The sequence below is a fragment of the Balaenoptera physalus genome (assembly GCF_965194825.1).
Source record: "Balaenoptera physalus genome assembly, chromosome: 6".
Lineage (NCBI taxonomy): Eukaryota > Metazoa > Chordata > Mammalia > Artiodactyla > Balaenopteridae > Balaenoptera > Balaenoptera physalus.
The window spans coordinates 107,638,665-107,660,764 of NC_138885.1; the positions used below are offsets into that span (position 1 = coordinate 107,638,665).

General features: G+C 56.0%; 1 protein-coding gene across 11 annotated transcripts in view; it reads right to left on the reverse strand.

Annotated features, from left to right (window-relative positions):
* The window catches only part of TNS1 (tensin 1), a 230,354-nt gene that overhangs the window by 17,077 nt on the left and 191,177 nt on the right, over positions 1-22,100 (reverse strand). For 6 of the 11 annotated variants that reach the window (XM_082467414.1, XM_082467418.1, XM_082467419.1 and 3 more), the window contains 6 exons: positions 19,118-19,314; positions 18,130-18,205; positions 14,524-14,616; positions 13,435-13,473; positions 4,735-4,933; positions 284-1,350 (listed from right to left, as the gene is read on the reverse strand). In XM_082467414.1, coding sequence (XP_082323540.1) covers positions 284-1,350; positions 4,735-4,933; positions 13,435-13,473; positions 14,524-14,616; positions 18,130-18,205; positions 19,118-19,314 — 1,671 coding nt within the window. The remainder of the gene's footprint in view (positions 1-283; positions 1,351-4,734; positions 4,934-13,434; positions 13,474-14,523; positions 14,617-18,129; positions 18,206-19,117; positions 19,315-22,100) is intronic. The other 5 variants (XM_082467417.1, XM_082467420.1, XM_082467423.1 and 2 more) reach the window with 3 other exon arrangements.

Sequence of the window (22,100 nt, forward strand, 5' to 3'; positions counted from 1 at the left end):
CTGGCACAGAGCATGTGCTCAACAAGTGGTGGGGGCTATGACGATGGTGAAGAGCATCGTAACAGCAGTGCCATCATCGCATCCACCTCCCCATCCCTGCCCCCACTGCTGCCACGACCACAGCTCCAACTCCCATTACACAGGTAAGGAATCTGAGGCCCAGAAGTCAGTGATCCACCCAAGGCTGTCTGCCAAGGAGATGTCAGAACAGAGACTAGCACAGATATCCTAACCGGTGGGCTTCATCTGTCAGCCGGAGAGATGACACGGAAGGAGGGCGCACCTGGCATGGAGTACTTGGAGAAGTCGGGCAGAGTGTGGGAGAAGGAGACGGCGCTGCCCCCGCTGGGACTGGACATGCCGCTGGCGACAGGCGAGGACGACACCTTCCCGTTGACGGTGGCGTAGTTGGGGAGGCTGCCCGCTCGGTCTCCCATGGACATCCTCCGCTTCTCTGGCAAGGCCGGTGTCGGGCTCCCTTGTCGGAAGGCTGCTGAATCTGGCGAGGGGGAGGTGGCGGGGTTGCTCAGGCCGGGGTAGTAGGCAGGGGACACAGGAAAGGAGGGCGTGGAAGGGGCCTGGTAGCCCGAGGCGCTGCTCTGTCGGGACAGCGTGGGTCTCCGGTCCTCAGGGGTGGAGTAGCCACCATAGGCCACCTGCCGGTCCAAGCTGGGGCTGCCAGGAACCACAGATCCAGACCCTCCCAAGTGACGGCCCAGGCTGGGGCTTCCGGGGCTGGCTACTGCGTTGCCGTGGAGACTGGAGGCCAGGTTGCCTTGGTGGGCCCCAGGGTGCCGGCCCAGGCTGGGGCTCCCTGGAGTGGTGGCCACATTGCCATGGAGGCTTGAAACCTGGTGGGCCCCAGGGTGCCGACCCAGGCTGGGGCTTCCCGGAGTGGTTGCTGCACTGCTCTGGGGGCTGGAGACAGTGTTACCATGGAAACCAGTTCCGGGTGGACCCATCACCTGGCGGTGGCTCAAACTGGGGCTGCTGGGGGCAGCCATGCTGGGATTCACGGCCCGGCGGACAAAGCCAGGACTAGAGGGAGTGTTGGTGCCCACTGTCCTGTGCCGTGCCTGAGGGCTCCCAGGCACCGTGTGGACGCCCGCCACACTGAACTGAGACCGGGTCTGGCTTTCCGGGGAGCTGAACTGCTGAAGTGAGTAGTCGGGGCTGCTGTAGATGTTGCCCGCAGTCGGGAGAGGAGAAGAGCTCTGGTAGCTTCTCTGAGCCGAAGGGCTGGGCTGGCCCAGGCTGCCGGAGCGGAAGCCAGAATCCAGCAGAGGCTGGGTGGGTGTCCGCGGGCCCTGGTCGCTGCTCTCCCCTGATGGGAAACTCCCCACTGAAGTGCTAGAGAGAGACGGGGCAGGTCAAGATGTCACCAAACGGCATTTAGTGAAGGACAGGCTTTCAGTGAACCCTCAGCCCTCCCTCCAACCACTAATGATAACAATAAAAGCTCCCCTCACATGCACAGTAAAGTTAGGGCTTTTATACGTCACCCTATGAACATCAGAAGACAAAACTGAGGCTCAGAGAGGTTAAGCAATAGGCTCACACCCACACAGCTCAAAAAAGACCAGGATTTCAACTCAGCTGTGTCTGATTCCAAAGCCCATATATCCTCAAGCACCACCCTGACTGCTCAACCACAAGTCAGAGCGAGATCTCTCCTATCGAAACTGAAGGTGGCTGTCCTGTTGCTCCCTCCAGCATCACAGAAACTGAACACTGGAGAGGGGGTTAACCACTTGGATCCTGTTCCTACTGGAAGTATCCTCACCTTGACTCAGTTTCCCCAGGTGTGCTATCAGCATCTTTAAACACTGAGAGTGTAACTGGGCATCCATTCCTGGGTAGCTCCAAAACAGCAAAGATGAAGAAATCTCACAGGAGATTTCAGCTCATTATAAGATCTGCATTCTAGCCATTGGATCTGGCCACTAATGGAGCAGGCTGCTTTACACGGTAATGAGACTCCCATCATTAGGAGCATTTAAGCAGAGACTGACCAACCTCTAGACCCGAATGCTGTGGAGGAAATTTCCTCCATTGGGAGGTTAGATGAGATGAGCTCAGAGGTCGCTCTCAATTCTAAGACTGATAAAATTCAGCTCAGAGGGCACTGTACCTGGGGGAATGGCCACAGTCAAAGGTTCTCCTCTGAAGTTAAGTACTGATACAAGTCCATGGCTTGTGAGTTGGGAAACCTGGATTCTGCTTGTTAAAAGTTTTCCCACGTGTAAAATGAGGGAAATAGGTTAGCTGACTCTGAGTCCTTCCAGACCCAAACTTCTATTCCTCGATGATACGGCAGGAGAAACAAAGGTTGACAGGGGCCACGCATAAGCAGCAGCTGCAGGGAGGTAGCAGGCAAGCTCTGCACCAGCAGCCCCTGGGGCAGGGGGGTGGGGAAGGTCCTTACATAAGAGGATGCTCCAAAGCCTGGAGCCGCAGACTGGGAGGAGCCTGGAGGCTGGCCGGCCACACCCTGGGCCAGGTTGGATAAGCTCAGGTCCCCTGGGTGATGTGAGGTGGGCGGGCCAGGCAAGAGCCAAGGGCAGGGAGAAGGTCAGGGGCCAGGCCAGGACAAAGTCTACCTCGCATCCCAGAAGGGATGGGACACCACTTCGGTACAAGAATAACCTGGATTCTGAGGAATGGGGGGATAGGTCAGGCTTCACAGCAGGGGCTGGGGACATGGAAATGGAGTTCTGGATGATTAATCCTGGAGGAGAAGCTGGCTTCCTGAGGCCTACTGCAGGAGGAATTTGAGGAGTGAGAAACGGTGAAAACTTCCTAATATCAGCACTCCCTGAATATCAGCAAGGGTGGCTGGAGAGGTGAGGAAAATCTCCTTTCCTCTAAAAGAAGAATGCAGCTTCTGCCCAGAGGCAGACCTTTCCAAAAATGGAGCCATCAGGAGGCTGGGGAGGGGGTGAGGTGGACTGGGGGTGTGTGCTTGGCTTGAGGTTTCAAATTCTTAGACTCCAGAAGAAAACTGCCTCTGCTCACCCACGCCCCCCGCCCCAACCCGGGAGGGGTGCATTACCCTGGACCAGTGCAGGTACACCGCAAGCCTGGCACACCCCTCCACCTGCAGAAGTGTGAAGAGGTGGCTGGACAGTTACCGGGCCCCGTGGGGTCCCGGGCTGGGAAGGGCAGTGGACATGGGAAGGGATGGTCGGGGTAGGCTCCCCTCCTGGAGGCGAGTTCCGGCCTCCAGGGCAGGCTCTCCGGGGCCCCTCCCCACCTGGCACCCTTTGCCCTGCCTAGGCTTCTCTCAGGGTCCCTCTCCTATGTTGCCTTCCCCGTCTCCCCATCATAAAGCCTCGCCCCCACCCCCCAGTCAAGCAGCTTCTCACTGCACGCCAAACACAGGAGCCTCGCTCTCTGGGAAATTTCAGGCTACCCTTTCTGTCTGACACCCCTCAGAACGCCAGCCGGCCATCCTCCAAGACATCCCTCCTCTAACCCTACAGCAACCCCTCACCAGCAGCTGCGTGCCCGAGGCCCCCATGCCCAACACCTCCACACCCCCGTCTCTGTCCTTGCCGTGCTGTCCTTCTGCAAGGGCCTTTCCCTCCCGCTTCACCTTTCAACCCCTGCTCATCCTTCTGGCCTCAGCACAAATACTTCCAGCCCCCAGAGACCCTCTCTGCATCTCAAGCCAGAAACAGCGGCCTCTTGCTCGGAGATCTTGGCTTACACATCTGCTTTGGGCACATGTGACTCTCACCCCGTGACCGGCGGGCACCGTAACGCAGGTCTGTGGGGAAGGATAGAGATGTGGGTTCGGAGCCACACACCTTTGGTTTGAACCCTATTTCTGCTATTATTTAGCTGTAGGACCTTGAATAAGCTACTTTATGTCTCTCTGCCTCAGTTTCTTCTTCTGAGAAGTGTGAATAATAATAGTACCTACCTCATAGGATTGCTGTGAGGTTTAAACAGAAAGCACTTAGCAAAATGCCTGACACACAGGAAGCACTCACCACATAGTAATTACTCGTGTTCGATTTTAAACTTGGGGGAAGGGGACTTCCCTGGCAGTCCAGTGGTTAAGACTCCACACTTCCACTGCAGGGGGCACGGGGTCCATCCCTGGTTGGGAAATAAGATCCCTCATGCCGCGTGGTGTGGCCAAAAAATAAAAATAAAAATTTTTTTTAAATTAAAACATAGGGGTTTCCCTGGTGGCGCAGTGGTTAAGAATCCTCCTGCCAATGCAGGGGACACGGGTTCGAGCCCTGGTCCGGGAAGACCCCACATGTCGCGGAGCAACTAAGTCCTTGCGCCACAACTACTGAGCCTGCGCTCTAGAGCCCGTGAGCCACAACTACCGAAGCCCGCGTGCCTAGGGCCCGTGCTCTGCAACAAGAGAAGCCACCAAAATGAGAAGCCCACGCACCGCAACGAAGAGTAGCCCCCGCTCACCACAACTAGAGAAAGCCTGCGTGCAGCAACGAAGACCCCAACACAGCCAAAAATATAAAATAAATAAATTTATTTTTTTAAAAATAAATAAATAAACCTGGGGTAAGGACTATGCCTGGTTCACCTTCGTACTCTCCCCGGGGAGTTGGCACTCAGGGGATGCTCTCACCATGCACCCCGATGAGCTAGTTTCCCAGGGGCAGCAACCTGGATGTGATTTCTGCCTGTCCACGCCCTAGACAGATCCAAGAGGCCTCATCTGTGCTGTCCCAGGCCTGGACCTTCCTCCCCACTTACCTGTCAGCGCTGAGGATGGGGCTGCTGGTGGAAAGGGGGCTGGGGGAGACAAAGGAGCCTCCCAGGGTCCCGTTCCTCAGGGGTGTCTCGCGGCCATAGGCCTGGGCAACCGGGGCGCTAAAGCTCTTGGGCTCAGGATCCTGAGTGCGGGGCCCAGCCACTGCCGTCCGCACCACCGACTCCACATAGCTCCGGGGCTCTGGAAGGGGCAAGGGGACAGGGACTGAGTCTGGATCCACAGGGGTGCAGTGTGGACCCCACCCAACCTCCAGGGAACCCCCTTCCCCAGGGCCTATGGGGACAGCCAAGCAGGCAAAGGGCAATTCTCCAGGGCTTCTGCCTTCCCAGGCCCACCCTCTTCCCAGCATCTTGGAGAAGCTGTGAGAGCCCCCAGGGAACCTTTAACCAGGGCCTCGTTCTGAGAATCTTCCCAGAAATGGACCCCAAAACACAGCCATCACAGAATCCTCCCTCCTAGAGCCAGGATGCCCATCCTTCACTGGTATCCCCTCTAGCTGCTTCTTTTCTACGACCCTGCTACCCAGGCCCCCAGGCCCTTCTAGGCTCCCCAGGAACCGCTGGAGTCTGAGCTCTTCGTGGACCCCAAGCTCCAGCCCAGCCGTGCATCTCGGGACAGCGCCAGGGTTCACGCTGGCTCCTCCCCACACCCAGCATCCAGAAACAGGCTTGCTGGCCTCGCAACAGGCCTGTGCGGGTGAGTTACGCCCAGCCCCTGCATGCCAAGACACACCCACCCACCTTGCCTGACACACTTAGCATTCCTCCCGAGACTGACATCATTATCCCGCTTGGTGTTCAGAATGGCCTGAGAGGAAGGCTAGGCGGGGGAGGGGGGAGGAGCAAGTGCCAGAAAAGTCATTTTGCAGATGCGGACGCTGAGGCCTGGAGAGTGAAGTGGCTGGAGGCACAACCAGGACTCAGGTCTCCCGGGCCACCCCCCCACCCAGTGCTGTGCGCCCCTCCCAACCCCCGACCCCGGCCTCTGAAGCCAGCCCCCAAACTAACTTCTTATCAAACAGGAAGAAGAAGCAGGGCACTCTGGGCTTCTCCAGGGACAGGATCAGGGATAGATGACATTCCTACCACCTCCAAACCTGGCACCGGCCCTGAGGACGTCCCAGGGGGAACATGATCTGAGCACACACCCACCCTCTGCCCGCAATTAGGGCATCTGCTGAAACCAGCCTCAGAAATGGAAGAACTGCAGAGCCTGTGCAGCCCTGCGGGCGGAGGCAGGGGGCACTGCAGCCGGACTGTGCTGGCCACTGAGCCAGAGCATAGCCCCCTCCCCTCAGCCCAAAGAAAACTTTACTTTGGAAGGAGCCCAATCACCAAGGTGTTATGGGGCCGCTACAGGCCCTGGTCTCTGAGGTGACTTCCAGGCCCGATATCCTGCATCCAGGCCCAGAGGCTTGTGGACCCAGGGAGAGGATGGTCCTTTAGAACAGGGCCCTTTACAGAGGAGGCCTGCAGTGGCGGTCTGCATACAACTCCAGCCAGAGGCTGCCAGTGTATCTTTTAGTATCCACACGGAGTTCCCTCCAACCAACAGCAACAGTGAATGGGGCTGGGGCAAGAGGTCTGCAAAGGCACGGGCGTGGGGCAGCCTATTCCAGGGACCCGGCCCAGGGTGACACAGGACCAGCCACCTCGGCACCCAGAGATAGAGTCCATGTGGGCAGAGGCCAGCAAGGCCTCCTCAAAAGCCCCCTCAACCAGCCCAGGCCACCCACCCACCTCACAGAAGCCCCAGGCCACAGCCCCTCCAAAGGCAATGATGCCATGCCGTCCAAGCCTGAGGCCCTGCTGGAGCTAAGAGATGGGTAGCACACTTTTTTTGAAAAGCGCCCGACAGTAAATATTTCAGGCTTAGAGGGCCAGACGGTCTCTCTCACAGCTGCTCAGTTCTGCTGCTGTTATTGCGCAAGCAGCCACAGACAATACATAAAGCGATGAGCATGGCTGTGTTACAATAAAACTTTCTTTACAAAAATAGATGATGGGCCGGATTTGGCCATAGACTGCTGGCTCCTGATGTAACCTGTCTGCTCAGCCCAGAGAGGTGGAGCGATTTGCCCCAGAACACACAGCCAATCAGTGGCCACGGCTACCATCTCCTGACTCTCATTGCTGGTTCTGGGTGGCCTAGAGGGGCCACAGCCGCCTGGGACACCCAGAGTTGGCTGCTACCCAGAACTCCAGCCCATCAGCCAGAGAAGAGCCAGCTCCACAGGGCTATTAATAATAGTAAAAATAGCAAACAACTGTATGAGGAGAGTAGAATTTGGAGCATGTAGGTATCTTGCCCGGGCCACACATAGAATGTGGCAGAATTGGCCTAGGAACCCAGGCAGTCTTGTCCAGGCCCTACTCTCGGGCCCTGCACATACCGCCAGGTGAAAATCGGGAAGCCAAGAATTTCAGTGTGTCTTTAGCCTTGGGGGGCTGGCTCCATGCTCTGGGGTAACTCAGATTGACAGAAGAGACCTCAGACAGGACCCCTCATGCCCACAGAAATGGCAATTGAGACCCAAGGCCAGAGCCCACCTTCCCTGACCATCCCTCACCTCCCGGGGTCACTCTCTGAAAACTCCTCCTGGACACCTCCAGGCTCTCGGCTTCACGCTGGTGCCCACAGCGCTTAGCACCCTTCTCTCCCACCCAGAGATGGCAAGGGGATCCATCTGCCCCCTGGCAGCCCCGGGCTCCTTGCGGATCTGTATTTGCAGTGCCTGGCACACAGTAAGTCCTCAATAAGTTTCTGTCCCACAAACTAGTAGCTGTGTGATCTTGACCCTCCGCCCCACCCACACAGAGGTGCACAATACCTAAGACCTAAAAGGCACACGTTCGTTTTTCTCCTTCTCTTGAATTCTTGCTGACCCCAAAAGTTCAAGCTAAAATGCACATGGTGGGCTTCCCTGGTGGAGCAGTGGTTGGGAGTCTGCCTGCCAATGCAGGGGACACGGGTTCAAGCCCTGGTCTGGGAAGATCCCACATGCCGCGGAGCAACTGGGCCCATGAGCTACAATCACTGAGCCTGCGCGTCTGGAGGCTGTGCTCCGCAACAAGAGAAGCCGCGATAGTGAGAGGCCTGCACACTGCGATGAAGAGTGGCCCCCACTTGCCGCAACTGGAGAAAGCCCTCGCACAGAAACGAAGACCCAACACAGCCAAAAATAAAATAAATAAATAAATAAATAATTAATTAAAAAAAAAAAGAAAGTGCTAAAATGCACATGGTGAGCCCTGAAGTCGGTGATCTTTTCCACCTGCCATGTCCTCCTGATCCACTCCTCAACCTGCTCTGTGTCCCTGCAGGCCAGCTTTTACTGACCGCATCCCCCAGACCCCCGGGCTCAGGGCTCCACATGGCTTTGACCTTCGGCCGCTGGCTAGTATGAGGGACCAGGAGGGGATGGGGGGTGGTGAGGAGAGAAGGTCAAAGTGCCAGGGCTGCATCTTCCACCCAAGATCCCAGCTCCAGTCGGGGGCCCTCTCCTCCAGCTCCCTCCTGGTTCCTCCAGGCCTGGCGTGCGGATGGCTCCCACCTCCTGCTAGGAGGGCCACCCGGTGGTGGGGTGCTTCACCATCCCTCGCTGGTTTGCCCAGACCTTCTAAATAGTCCACTGTCTCCTCGGTTGCCCCATTGGAATGAGCCATCTGTTTCCTGCCAAGACCTGAAGTGGGTAAGCAACTCATGCTATATTACCAACTCACATAAGCACCCCATCCTGTAAAAAAGTACACGTACTGCTTTTACCAGCAGTAGAACTGAGGTAAGGCCGCCCACACCACCTGGTGCCAGAGTCAGGACGGAGCCAAGCCTGGGACCACAGATGCTGACTCCCATCTGCTCTGTTTGCCGTCAATCAAGGCTGCATCCCCACTAACTCCTTCTGGCCCAGACATAGTGACAGGAGCCTGAGTGTAGTTTGCACAGAACATCAATGGGACTGTATGTTAGAAAGTTGGAGATATTAGAAAACCTGAGATCCTATAGGATGGCCACATTCATAAGGCATCAGGCTCATGAGCGCCGTCCCCACTCCCATCAGATCCTAAGCTACAGAGGAGCTCTCAGAGGACTCAGCATCTGAACTTGGCGGACAGGACTGCTTACCCAGGGAGAAGCACCAGCGGCCATTCCCACCACGAGGGCTGGAAGCAGCCCTATGAGTTTAGGTGGCCAACTAGCCTGGGGGCTTTGCTCTGGGGCTCGCAGCCTGTGGATTTCAGGCCCAGCCCGCCTGGCTCTGCCCTCACCTTACTCTCTACATCCATCCTCTTCCTTGGTTGGCTGACCTTCCAGGCCCAAATCAGGGGTAGAGATTTCACTCAATCTCTGCTCCTCATGAACCCAGAGCAGGAGGGATCTTTGGGAAGATATTTGATTTTCTAAGTCCATCTCCAGAACTGTTCAAAACCAACCTTTTGGGCCAAAACCTCCATTTTCCCAAGTTTTCAGACTCAGATTTCCATATTGAAAATACCTCCCTTTTCCTGTCTGTCCCCATCCTCCCTCTCTCCTCCCTACCTCAGTACAACATACAACCTGTGGGCTCCCCATTCTTTCACTTACTGGAGGGGTGACCTGGAGCAGGCTGCTGAACGTTTCTGGGACTCAGTTTCCTCATGTGTAAAATGGGAATGAGGATACTCACCTGCCCAGCTAGGATCGAGTGACAAGAGAAGGAAAGTCCCTTCTAATTCTTTCCACTAGTTGCAACGCCGGTTTATAAGCAGCCCCACCGTTGCCCACCTGTACCCGAGCCGTGCCTGTGCCTGCCTCCCTCTGCCCGCTCTCCTGCGGCTTTCCTCCTCTCTGCCGATCCCAAGCAGCTGCACCCAGAGGCAACGGGAACTGGGAAGGGCAGGAGAGGAGGGGCCAGGGAGGGTGCTTCGTGTAGAACATTCCAGGAGCCCAAACCCATTCCAAGTGGCTGTTGGAGGCTGAGAGCAGCTGGACGTGAGGCTGAGTGACTTAGCCCCACCAGGCTGGGGGCACTCTCAGCTCTTCACCCACACCCTGAAGTGCATTTCCTGCCTCCCAGAAAAGGTTCTTTGCCTGGAGAGAAAGGGCCTGCCCGCTCCAAGTGAAATGAAGACATGCGGATAAGGGGGAGGGAGGAAGTAAAACCCCCGAGGCCCAGTCCAGGAGCTCAAAAGTTAGAATTCCAAACTCTGAGATTGGGCCACACAGCCCTCCTCTGAGCTCCCATCACACCCTGTTCCTCCCCCAGCTCAGCACTTCTACCTTATGCGGAGATATCTGTCTTTACCAGGCTAGCTCACTCATCTTTAAGCCCTCAGTACCTACCTAGCACAGGACCTGGCACAGAGTAGGTGCTCAGTAAATCTGAGCACTACCCGAAAATACCCAGATGCCACAGTACACCCATCACCGAGGATCTCAGAGCAGGAAGGATCCCCAGAGGGGCCATTTCTAGTCCACTGTCTTCCTTTGTGCCACATCCATCCCATCTAATCATCTGAACAGACAGAACCTAAGCTGAATGTTCCCTGTTCCCGTTCCTCCAGGAAAGAAGGTTCAGCAATTTCTTTCCCTGTTTCCCCACTGGGAAGATATCCTTGATATCTCGAGGATATCATGCCTTTACTGTTACAGGCTTTCTTCCTCTCCTTCCTTCATGGAGAAGGGTACCCAGTAAAGACACTGTTTATGTTTAGAGGTTGTGCCCCGTGCGATCACATGGAAAGGGGCAGCCTCCATGGGCTGATCCAGCGTAGGCTCTCAGCCGTGCCCCCAGTTGACTGTCTGGGCCTGGACAAGTCATTTAACATCCGTACATGTCACCTCCTCATCAGCAAACCGGGGTTCCTACCACCTTCCTCACAGTGCTTCTGTGATTATTAAACAAGATGATGTGACAATGACCCACACGGTTCCGCCCCTGCCTGCTGACCCTCACTCTGTACCACACTCCCCGCCCTTGCTCCGGCCTCCAGATCTCCCTTGCTCTCACTTCACTGACTTTGCAGTTCATGGAAAAAAACATGCTGTTCCTCCCACCCCAGGGCCTTTGCACATGCCCTTTACCTCTACATGGAATGCTCTTCTCCCATCCCAGTGTCACTGAGTTAATGTCACTCACCCTCCCATCTTACTTCTTCTTTTATGAGCCAGGGTCTCATAAAACTGTATCCCTTTGCTCTGGAGCACTTATCTCAATACTTAATTCTCGGTGATAATTTAATTCTGGCGCCGGTTCGTGAATTCCCTCCACGAGATTAGGAATCATAGTATGCTTATCATTATATCCCCAGAGTGCCTGGCACATAGGAGGCACACAAAATATTTGTTGAATCAATGAATCAACGAATGACAGAATGAATGAATGTAAAGCATTTAGCACGGCACACTGAACGGAACAGACTCTCCTAAAGTCTTTTTTTCCCCTAGCTGAATAAGTCTGTCTGTCTCTGATTATTTTTCCTCGCAAGCATCTTTTTCTGAATTTCCCATCAAAGTATCAGCAGGGAAATCAAGCAGTGCTTCAGAGGGTCAGCAAAGTCTGACCCGGGAGGTGATGCATGAGTCAGGAAAAATGGAATGTCCCCTGCCTCCACCCACCTCCCTCCCCAGGGAGGGGATTGACAACAATTCCGATCCCCATGCTGGAATCCCAGGGCATGGCGCCTGGAGGCAGGAGGAGGGCTTTGAAACAGCCCCTTGATTAGGAGACAGGAGACCAGTAAGTCCAGCAGTCTCAGCCCTGCTTCCTCTTAACTGTGACCTTCGGAAGATGCCCCACCCTCACCCCACAACACAGACCTCAGTTCCACGTCTGTGAAAACGATGGGTGTGGTAGAGTCGATCCCTAAGAACCTTCCCCTGCAAACTCTGTGGCTCCAGGACAGATGGAAGAGGGTCAGAGGGCTCGGGGCCCTGTAGGCTGAGAGTCACTCATAAGGTGCAAGGGTCAGGTGTCACTTCCGATCTGTTGAAGTGTCACCCCAAAGTGGGGAACACACAGCCAGGGCCTGTCACCCTCAGACCTTCCCACTGGAGAGCGTGTGGGTCCCACCAGTCCGTGGAGATCAGCAACCACGAAGAGACCCAAGAGCCTCCTGTGTGGGTGTGCACGTGGAACACAGCACACGCACACCGGCTCCGGGCCCCAGCTGATTCTAGACTCCTGCTGGGAACCAGCAGCCAGCCACCAGCCTGGGGAAGGTCCTCTCCCCGGGTATGAGGTTGACCGGGGGTGAGGCCCCGCTGTGGCTCTCCCCATTCTGGGATCTGTTGCTGGGGGGCTGCCTTGTTCTGCACCCCCCAGGCAGCCTGGCATTGTTGCCAGAACTCTGGCTGGCTAGGAGTGAGCAAAGCTTTATGGGAAACTCCAGCCATCTTTTGTGGGTGATGGCAGATTCAGAGGGGCACAGCCCATGCCCAATTTGGGGATAGAAAATCAAGGTAATGAGTGCAAAGGGAAGTGGGAAGTGGGCTTAAGAAACCAGATGGAGGAATTCCCTGGCGATCCAGTGGTTAGGACTCTGCGCTCTCACTGCTGAGGGCCCAGGTTCAGTCCCTGGTTGGAGAACTAAGATCCCACAAGCCGTGGTGCAGTCAAAAAAAAAGAAAGAAAGAAGGAAAGAAACCGGACGGACTGTTTAAAGAAACCAGGCCACACAGCTCCAGGGCCAAGATGAGAAGTCAGAACATCTAACACATCCAAGCTGGACGGTGCTCGGCGGCGCCCAGCACGTCCAAGCAACCCCGGTAGAGACGGGGACATAGATGCCCAGGCCACCCAGGCCGCACAGGCCGGCATTCCCCTCGTTCCACCTGCTGCTCTGAGTCATCATTTGAATTATGTTCCTAATACATTAAAGGCCTTCAACCAGGTTACATCCCCTCTCTGCTTCTCTGTGTGCGATGCGAGTTCATCTAAATCAGGGGTTAAGCCAGGACGCAGATGTGCTAACTCCTTGAACCTGTCACAATTATGTGCACGGATATCCGGAGGCATCTGTATAGGGGTGAGTCCATAGCTTTTCCAAAATCCCCAGAGTCATCCAAGATCCCAGAAAGACAGACGTCCTACCATCTGTGTTGAAATGAAACCAGGCAAGGGCTTCAAGAAGGCAGCTTGTGGCTCCAAGACAGCGGCTCTGACCAGGGGTGGTTATCCGCCATGTTTGAGCCATTTTGACTGTCGCGACCGGCGTGTAGCAGGTAGAGGTGAGGGACGCTGCTAAACATCCTACAATGCACACGGCGGCCCCACAACTAAGAACTGTCCGGCCCTAAACGTCGGTAGTGCCGAGGCTGAGAAACCGTGCTCTGAGCTATAAACGTGGGGCTCACCCGGGAAACGGGATAAGGAGACCCGCCCTCTGAAGGGGCTTGCTGCACCCCAGGCAGGCGGGCGGAAGCACCGCCGGGGGAGGGGTGTCTCGTCGGCAAGGTGGCACTGCAGTAGCGCCGGGACCCTGTCCGTGCCCGGACCCGCGCTCTGCGAGCGTGAGCGCCTCAGTCCGCATCCGGAGTGACAGCTCAGCACAGGGGTGGGGACCAGGGGGCTATGCGCTCAGTCACATGAGACCTGATCAGAGAAGAGGGCTGGCCCCCCAGGTCAGGCAGAGCAAACGGAGTGAAAAGCCATTCCCAGACCCGGAGAGCGGGAAGCAGCCGCACGGCAATGCCACACTTACCTTCAGAAAGCTGTGTCACCACCTTCCCCTCATCCTCCTCTGAGGGAAGATGGGAAGAGAGGTGAGGAGGAAGGAGAGGCAGGAAAGAGAGGCAGGTGATGAAGCGGAGAGGAAGAGCAAAAAGGAGAGAGAGAGAGATGGATTAACGGGGGTTATTTCTTGAGAGAGAGACTTTGCTGAGAAAAGGGAGGTGGGAAAGCAGGGGTGAGACGGGGCCAGAGACGGACTCTCCAGAAGAGCCGCAGGGTGAGGGCTGTGGTCCACCCAGACAGGCCCCCGGGGCTCCAGGGTGGCGAGGCACTCAGGGCGCACCGCTGAGAGCTTCGCTCTTGGGAACAGCAGGCCCGGTGTCCTTGTCACAGCTCCCGCGCCTCAAGCAGGAGTGTGCTGGCCTGGTGACAGGCAGCTCCCCCAGCCAGTGACCTGGCGTCCCTGGCCATGCAGACACATCCTGAGTGGGAGGCTGTGCCCCGCTGTGTCTGCGTGGGTCACACCTGCACGCCACTGCCCGCCTACCTGGCTGGATCAGTCTTCTGGTGACTAAGGAAAAGAAGCAAAGCTGTCCCCAGAGTCCCAGCCCAGCCCCAAAACCAGAGTCTAGGGAGCAAGTTTCTGGGCTCAGCCTGTTGGAAACGGCCACTGAGGGCCCAGGGCCCCCACGTGCCCCTTCCCCACAGGGAGGAGAGGAGCCGGGAACTGTGACGAGGTGTGAGCCGGGGGTGTGTGCGTGTACACGAGCGCCTGGACGCTGCGGGTGGAAGCTAGGCTTCCGGCAGAGACCTAACCGACTCCAAGGAAATAGGGCAGGCCTCCAAACCCCCATGTCAGAGGATGCTGGGAGCGGCACTGACCCCACCAGGCAATGGCAGGAAGGCTACAGAGGGATCCGTCCCCCTCAAACCCCGCACAGAGAGCCCCACCGAGGCCTGATCTCAGCATGGACACAGAGCTAAGCTGCCACCTTGTTTCCAGAAGGGTCCTGAGAACCCACCACCTCTGGGCCCTGCCCAGGACCACAGGGGTCCTCCAACCCCCCCACTCCTCCCTCCAGCCTCCCCGACCACCTCCCTTCCCACTGGAACCACTCACCGCCGGTGGGGTGCAGCAGGACGCTGGCTGGGTTATGGGGCTTCAGGCCCAGAGCAGACAGAGGTGTCTTGGCCAGACCTGGAGGGGAGCGCACTGCGCCGAGAAGAAGAGGCGAGACCCCAGCAGTGAGCGCGGGTGATGGGGTGGGGAGAGGACCCCTCCTGAGCCTGGGCGTGTCGGGGAGGGTGGGCAGCAGAAGGCCGAGCGGACGAACCAGCCCCAGCCCCGGGGACGCTGCTGTGTCTCCACCGCCCTCTCCCGTCTCTGTGTTTCTCCACAGCGTAGAGGCTAAAGGAAGTCAGCAAATGGCCCTGCCCCTCAACCTCCGGAAAGTAATTTCTATCCCTAGGCCCTGAGTTCCTTTGCTGTGGTCCCTCCACACGGCCGTGGTTTATAACATACACGTTGGTTTCTCGGGTGCCCTCTGCCTTGCTCTATGTTGTTCTCTCTCTAACCCCCTTCTCTCACTTTCCCTACCCACCCCCAAACAAACAGGCACGCACAAACATACACACACACACACACACACACACACAGGCAGATGGACTTAAAGAAAATGGAGTATCAAGACAGCACAACATGTAAAGGACAGAAGGAGGACAAGGGTCCACCAGCAGAACCCTGAGTCCCCAGGCTAGCCCTCGGCCACAGGCCTTTGGCCCCCAGCCAAACAGGTCTCTTGCAAGCCCCACGAAGAGAGAATTTCTCAGCAGGGGGCTCTCTTAACCGCCAAACCTCCGTGTTCTGGAAGAGGGAGAAGCCCCATCTCTACAATCCTCGGCCAAGAGCACCACCACCCTGCACGAGCCCCAGCTCCCTCCCAAGCCGCCCGTCTGGGTTGGAAGTGTCACATAACACACAAGGTCACAAAGGGCGGTCAGGCTTTCTCCCATTAGCCAAGGATGTGGCCGGACTCCGAGCTGAGCTGCAGGGCAGTTGCTATGCCCAGTCACGAGATTTCTCAGCGGCAGCTGCCACGTCTCCTAACACACCTCTGAGGACAAGCAAAGAAATGAGCTCTGCGTCTCCTGCCGCAGCTCTCGGGACCCTGCAGAGGCCATAGCTGCTGAGGACATGCAGCCGCACAGGTGCCAGAGCCCAAGACTGCCTGCCCCACACCGATGGCCTCAACAGACTAGCTGTGCCCCTTGGGTGCCCAGGTCCCACACAGCAGCTCCGGGACCCTCCCTGGCACCTCCTCCCTCTCCCCAAAGACAGTGAGACCTATAGGAAACTAACCCCCCAAAATATAATCTTTCAATGAAAGCAATTTAAATAACTTATCTGTGCACATGCTGGTGTGTACATAGGTTTCTGGGGGAATACAGAGGCATCGCAAGAGTCCAGATGGGTGGCCCACCCCTATTCTCCACTCTAACCCTGAGATGCCCAACAGACAAATACAGCAGAGGGGACAAATATGTACAGACACAAACATCTACCCATGGCGTAGGTCTAGGCCTGCATGCTCCTGTGTGTCCCTCTTTCTCTCATTACACACACACACACACACACACACACACACACACACACACACACACACAGAGGTATCTTGCAACTTTGAATGTGATTAATTATGGAAGAATGAGCCCAGCCTCAGAGACCACTGTCCGTGGAATGACCACGAAGCCTGTCCAGCCCACAAGTTTGCATGTGTTTGCCCAGCAGGTGCAGCAGAGGCACAGGTGGACCAGTGAAAGGAGGTGAAGGGGACAAGGGCACAGAGGCGGTGGGAGGTTTCTCTAGGCTCCCCTCAGCACCTCCAACTCCCTAATCACTCCTGTCCTCAGTCCCCAGGAATCTGGCCCATCTGCTGAGGCAGACAAGTGGGTGGCCCTGAAGCCTGGCAAGGCTTGGCTTCCTGAGAGAAGAATTCCTCGCATTTCTCCGCCTCTGTGCATGGAGGAAACCTCTAACTTATTCTCCCTGCCCAGGGCTCTCGGGGTTGGCCAAGGGGAGAAGGGGAGGGAGAGAAGAATGCGAACAGAAACATGTGGCAGAACCCAACTCTAGCCCAGCCCAGATGGCTTCATCCCAGACAGGGTGCTGGCCAGGATTCTGGCTATTTGGACCCACAGGGAATTGGAGCAGGTGTGAAGGTGGGGGGTTAAGACCAGGGAGAGACATTCCACGAGTCATAAAAGGCACAGAGCTATCTCGAGCAGATTGCCCTGGGCTGGCACTGTCCAATATGGTAGCCATGAGCCACGTGGGGCTAAGGAACACCGGCGGCGTGGCCAGTCTAAACAAAGTTGTAAGTGTAAAACACACAGTGATTTCAACCTTGTATGAAACAAGAATGTGAAATATCTCTTCATACCGATTACATGTTGAAATGATATTTTAGATCCTTGGGGTTAAATAAAATCTATTATTAAAATTAATTTCACCAGCCTCTTTTTAGATTTTTTTTAAAAAGCTTGTAAGGATATCTCATTAATGTTTTTATTTCGATTTACCTATTGAAATGATAATACTTTGGATATTTTGAGTTAAATTTAAAAATCATTACAATTAATTTCTCCAGTTTCCTGTATGTTCTTTAATAGAGCTATTAGTAAATTCTCCAGTGCAAACATGGCTCCTGTTATTTTTCCACTGGACAGCACTGCTCTAGGGACAGCCATGGCATCCACTCATAGCTTCAGCCTCCTGCCTGTCCAAGATGGTAGCCAACACGAGTTCTGCTGGCACAGGGGCCAGGTACTGGTGTCACATTCCTCCCCTCTGCGGGACAGCCGACCACCAGGAGAACGCATGGCCAGCTCCAACTCCCTTGTCCTCACCCTCCTCCCCTCTCAGCGGGACAAATGAATAGCCTGGGCAGGGCCCACCCAATCTGATCCTGGAGCATCGCCAGCCTCTCTACCTCTGCCGACCCGGGCCTCTCACAGGGACCCTGAGTCCTTCACAGCCTGGTACTGCTCCATCACTGCTTTCCCAGGCCTCCTCCAGCTCCTCTTCATGTCTCTTCTACCACAAAAAGGAACACTGCCCCTCTCCTGGGCTCATCCAGGTCTTCTCTTTGGGTAAAAATGTCTCTGCCTTTCAGAGATTTGCCTCTCCTGTGAGAGCATCAGGGGGATACAGACTAAAGGCTCCTGTCTGGAAGCCAAGGGATGAATGAGATGGGGATACGGTCAGCCTGAGGGTTCTGAGCCTTTCTTTCCTCGGTGGAAACTAAATAGGTTGCCTGAAGTGGAAGAGGTGCCTGGATGCAGACAAAAATGGGGGTCAGAAGCAAGAAGGTCAAGGGGTGTCTCAGAGACACACCAGCAAGTCACAAAGAGTCCCTTTAGGATGGGGGATGTTTTGCACATAGGATGCGAAGACTCTCAGCAACCAGCAAACTCCATAATACGGGAGTCCAGGGGCCCCACTGTAGGTCAGTCCAGATCCCAGGACTGTGGCTGCTGCATCCATAGACGTGTGAGCGTGGACGGCAGAAAAGAATAGAAGCGGGGGAGGGAAGCTGAAGTAAAATGAGCCATAGGGATGAGAAGGACCGGTTCTGGCCCCTCCCAACTTTGCCAGCACCCCCAAACCTGGGTGCTTACACAGGCCAGAGGGGACCCAGGGAAGGCAGGCTGAGTGTGAAGTTCTTACCCCCACTGGGCGGTGGGCTGGTCGGGGAGGTTCTCTCCATCTCCTCAAAGGCCTCCTTGTAGCTGTGCAGGTGGGGCTGCAGAAGAACAAGGGAGGAAAACAGTGGCTGTGACCCTGAGGAGGAGGAGTTCCCAGGTAACCAGCCTGACCGCCGCCCTCCCCCGGTAAACACAGAGGTCAAAGGGAGATCCTCGCCATCCGTGAGCCCAACAACTCCTTGCAGCCAAGAGAATAGAAAGTGGCTATCTGCAAGGCCATGGTCCGGCAGCACCTGCCTTGCAAATATTTCACAACAGGGCCAAAGAGAAGGCGCTGGGGGCAGGGGACTGAAGGCAAGAGAGAAAAGATGTCCAAAAGCCATTTATAGCCAGAATGACTTGTTAACCTGGATTTTATCAAATATGGGCCACTCACATCAGAATCTTCCAGGTGCATGTTTAAAATGAAGATTCTTGGGTCCCATCCCAGGTCTAATAGGCTAGAATCTCTGGAGGGGGGACTTGGGGATCTACATTTTTAGTAGATTCCCTGGTGATTGTTATGCTCGCTAAAGTTTAAGACCTACTTCCTCAAACTACTGAACCGTCTCAGAAATACAAACAATTTGACATTGAAATTTGATCTCCCAAGAAAACCCTACGTCTAGAAAGGGCTCAAAAACAAAGTCAGTCTCTAGGATCTGGCCTGGAGTTTAGAGACTGTGGTCACCTACATCATACCCAGGATCCTTACCACCCTACTAAGGGGTGCCCTTTAGGAATCAAGAAGGGAACCTCAGTCTCAGTGCTCATGGAAGAAGTAGGGGCATAAAAGTTATTTAGTGAAGGAAATGGGCTCCAGATTCCACAAGCCTGAGAGGAGACCTAGGCTGAGGATGCAGGGAGGAAAAATTACTGAGTTTACTGACAGGTCATTGCTGCCCAGTTAACCATCAAGTTCCTCAATAGTTCAGGTGGGCTCTGCTACCCTCTGTGGCCCCAGGACTCACCTCTTTGGGCCGCCCTCCAGGATTGAGAGCGATGGTGAGAGCCAGCTCTGGGGAGACGCACTGGACAGGGGAGCGAACCCCAGGACTACGGGGGGATGCAGGTTCTGGCGACTGGTTCTCGTACTGCCCATCGCTGGCCGCCCGCCTCCGGAGAGGTGCTGGGGGCTCTGCAGGCTGCTTCTCCCGAGCTTGCACCCCTGGGAGGAAGGGCAGGACATAGAGGGCACTGAGCATAATGTGGGGGAAAGGATCCATCGGGCCTAATTCCCCCAGAGAAGGCAGTGCATCTTAGCCCAGGGGGCCAAGCTGGAGCTGGGCTTGTCTCCCCTCAGCACATCCTCCCACCAGCCTCCCTCTGCCCACACCCCGGTTTCTCTGCAGGGTGGGGGATCGGCTTAGATTGGCTGGCCTTCACCAAGAATCTCTACTCTGCACAGGGTTGGCGCCCAGAGCACAAAGGACTGATACAAGAAACAGATGTCAACTTCTTCCAAGCCCCGGAGGCAGAGGGCCAGAGCTTCCAGGCAAAAGAGGGAAGGTGGAGGAGGGAGGAGAGTCAGTCTCCAAGGCGACTGCATCAACCAACAAGCAACACCAGGCCCGCGGGGAAGACTTTTGGAAAGAATGAATGATACATCATCTTGCAAATGGTGCTCCCGAGAAGAAACCAAGAAATGACTAAGTCTTGTCACAGTGTCCCCAGCCCCAGCTGGCCCCCGGAATACTGCTGGCCTTCTCTGGGATCGCCCAACCCTCATCCAGTGCACCTCTGAAAGCTCCTTCCCATTTCCTTTATGCTGGCCCCTTATCTGTCCACCCTTCTCTTCCCCAAAGATGGCCCAGGTTCCAGCCTGCCTCTCCCAGCAGAGCAGCAGGCAAAGAGCCTGAAGCCATGTGCCCCATCTGCTTTTGTGCACTTCCCTTCCATTCCGCAGGCCTGGGGATGTTGTTAATCTCACCCTCCTCCCTTCCCACTCCCTCTTCCCACAGCTGGGCTGCAGCACGAAACCCATTGCCTCACTGAGCTGGCTCCAGAATCCTAGAGAACTTATTCCCCGGGGCCCAGAGGCCAAGACCCAGCCTGAGGGCGTGCCCCTTGTCCTCATTATCCTGCAGGAGGAAATTCCCAGCCCTGCCTTCACCACCACCCGAGAGGGCAGGTGAGGAGAGGTGCTGGGACTTATCAAAGGTCTCGTGAGACCCTGGCCACAGCAGCCTCAGGCCAGCACTTGTGGGCAGACCAACCGCCACGTGGCACACATGCACACCACACACACACACACGCACACGCACACGCACACGCACACACACACACTGCTGGCCCCAGGAACACGCCAGCTCAGCCAAGCAGAAATCACCCTCATTCAGACTGAATCACCATCTACCCTCCACAGTGGGGTCTGCATGGCCCTGGGGGGCCCATCAGCTCCAGCCTGGAGCAGCCACTAAGGCTGCCATGACAAGCACAGGCTGGGAAGACTCCCTACTTGTCATGAACAGCAGGCTGCCGGCTGCCAAGTCTAGGGATGGACACATACTCTCAAACACTCACACCATCACTCCAAGACATGCACTCATATTATCCCATAATTAGGAGCCCCGTCTGGAGAGCACATGTAAATGCAGAAGGTAGCTGGCTGGGGCGGTGTGCTTTCTTTTTTCGTGGGGGTGGGGATGATCTGAGGCTCCACTTCGGGCTCTTCATTAATCAGAGGCAACCTGCCTACCATCTCAACCGGGGAAAAAAGAGCCCTGGCTAAAGACAGTAAACCAGACTCACAACTGCTTTACGTAAAGCAAATAAACCCCTTGCCTCGAAGGACCTTTATTTTCAGAATAGAAAAATGGGGGTCGCAGAGTCCTAAGCAGGGGCTGCTATGAGCATCAACACGGATGAAAGATGGGGCCCGGCTCTGAAGGGTGGAGCAACAGCCGGGACCCTACAGCGACCCCAGGCCGCCAGCCCTCAGAGAAGCAGCCTGCACGACCGGCCCTGTCCTCGGCCGTGCTCCCCCCACCACGGAGCCCCCTTCCCCCTCAGGCCTCGGGGCAGCTTGGTCCAAAGCCGCTGCTGGTTCCACTCCTGGCAAAAACGTTACAGAGAAAGAGACGTAGCCATTGATTTTCTAATAATAATCGTGACAAAGGAGGCCCATTTGGGAAAGGCCTTTGGGGTTTGGAACCAACTTCAGCCCCAAGGTTAAAAGAAACGCATTAGGGCTGCTCTCAGTTCCGGCTCGCCCAGACCCGCAGCCTCTTTCTGGCAGGTCCCTGTGACAGGTCTGCAAGGGGTGGTCTGCAAGGGGTGGCCAGTTTCCCTGTTTGGGGATCCGATATCTGCCCTCGAAAACTGGTTCTGTTTCAATTTGAGGCCCTAAGTCTCCCAAAGGGACAGAAACATTCTCCCCGATGCACCCAGGACATCCCCCACATTCTGGGGATGCAGAGGGTTGCAGCGGCCCGGAGAAGAGGCTGGACCATTGGAGGGGCTTCCGGGCTTTGGAGGATGCGAGACCTGGCCCAAGGCGGTCAGACACTTGAGGGCAATCACACCTCTTCAAGCCGTCTCTCCACCACCACTGGAGTGGGACCGGCTCTGTCCAGAGGCAGGGGGGATGGACAGGTTGCCGTCCAAAGAGCTAGGGTCCTGCAGGGCAGAGCCTCCCTCTGCAGAAGGGGGAAGCCCCGGCATACCACTCCCACGGGGACAGCCCCTCTCCCGCAGAGCGCCCACGGCCTCCGTGGCCAGCCTGGGCCTCTCACATTCTTTGAACACAGTGTCCCACTGTTGTCCGCCTTGGCAGTCCCAGGTCTGCCCTGGAGCGCCTGGAGAGCCATGTTCCCTCTCTCTTGTCTCTCTCTACGGGAGGGGAGACGGGCCATGGCAGAGGGGAGAGAGAGAGCCCCATTGTTCCTCAGCCAAGCTGGGACGTCTGGACACAAGCTGACGGCCAGTGTCAGAGAGAGAACACCATTCCCTCGT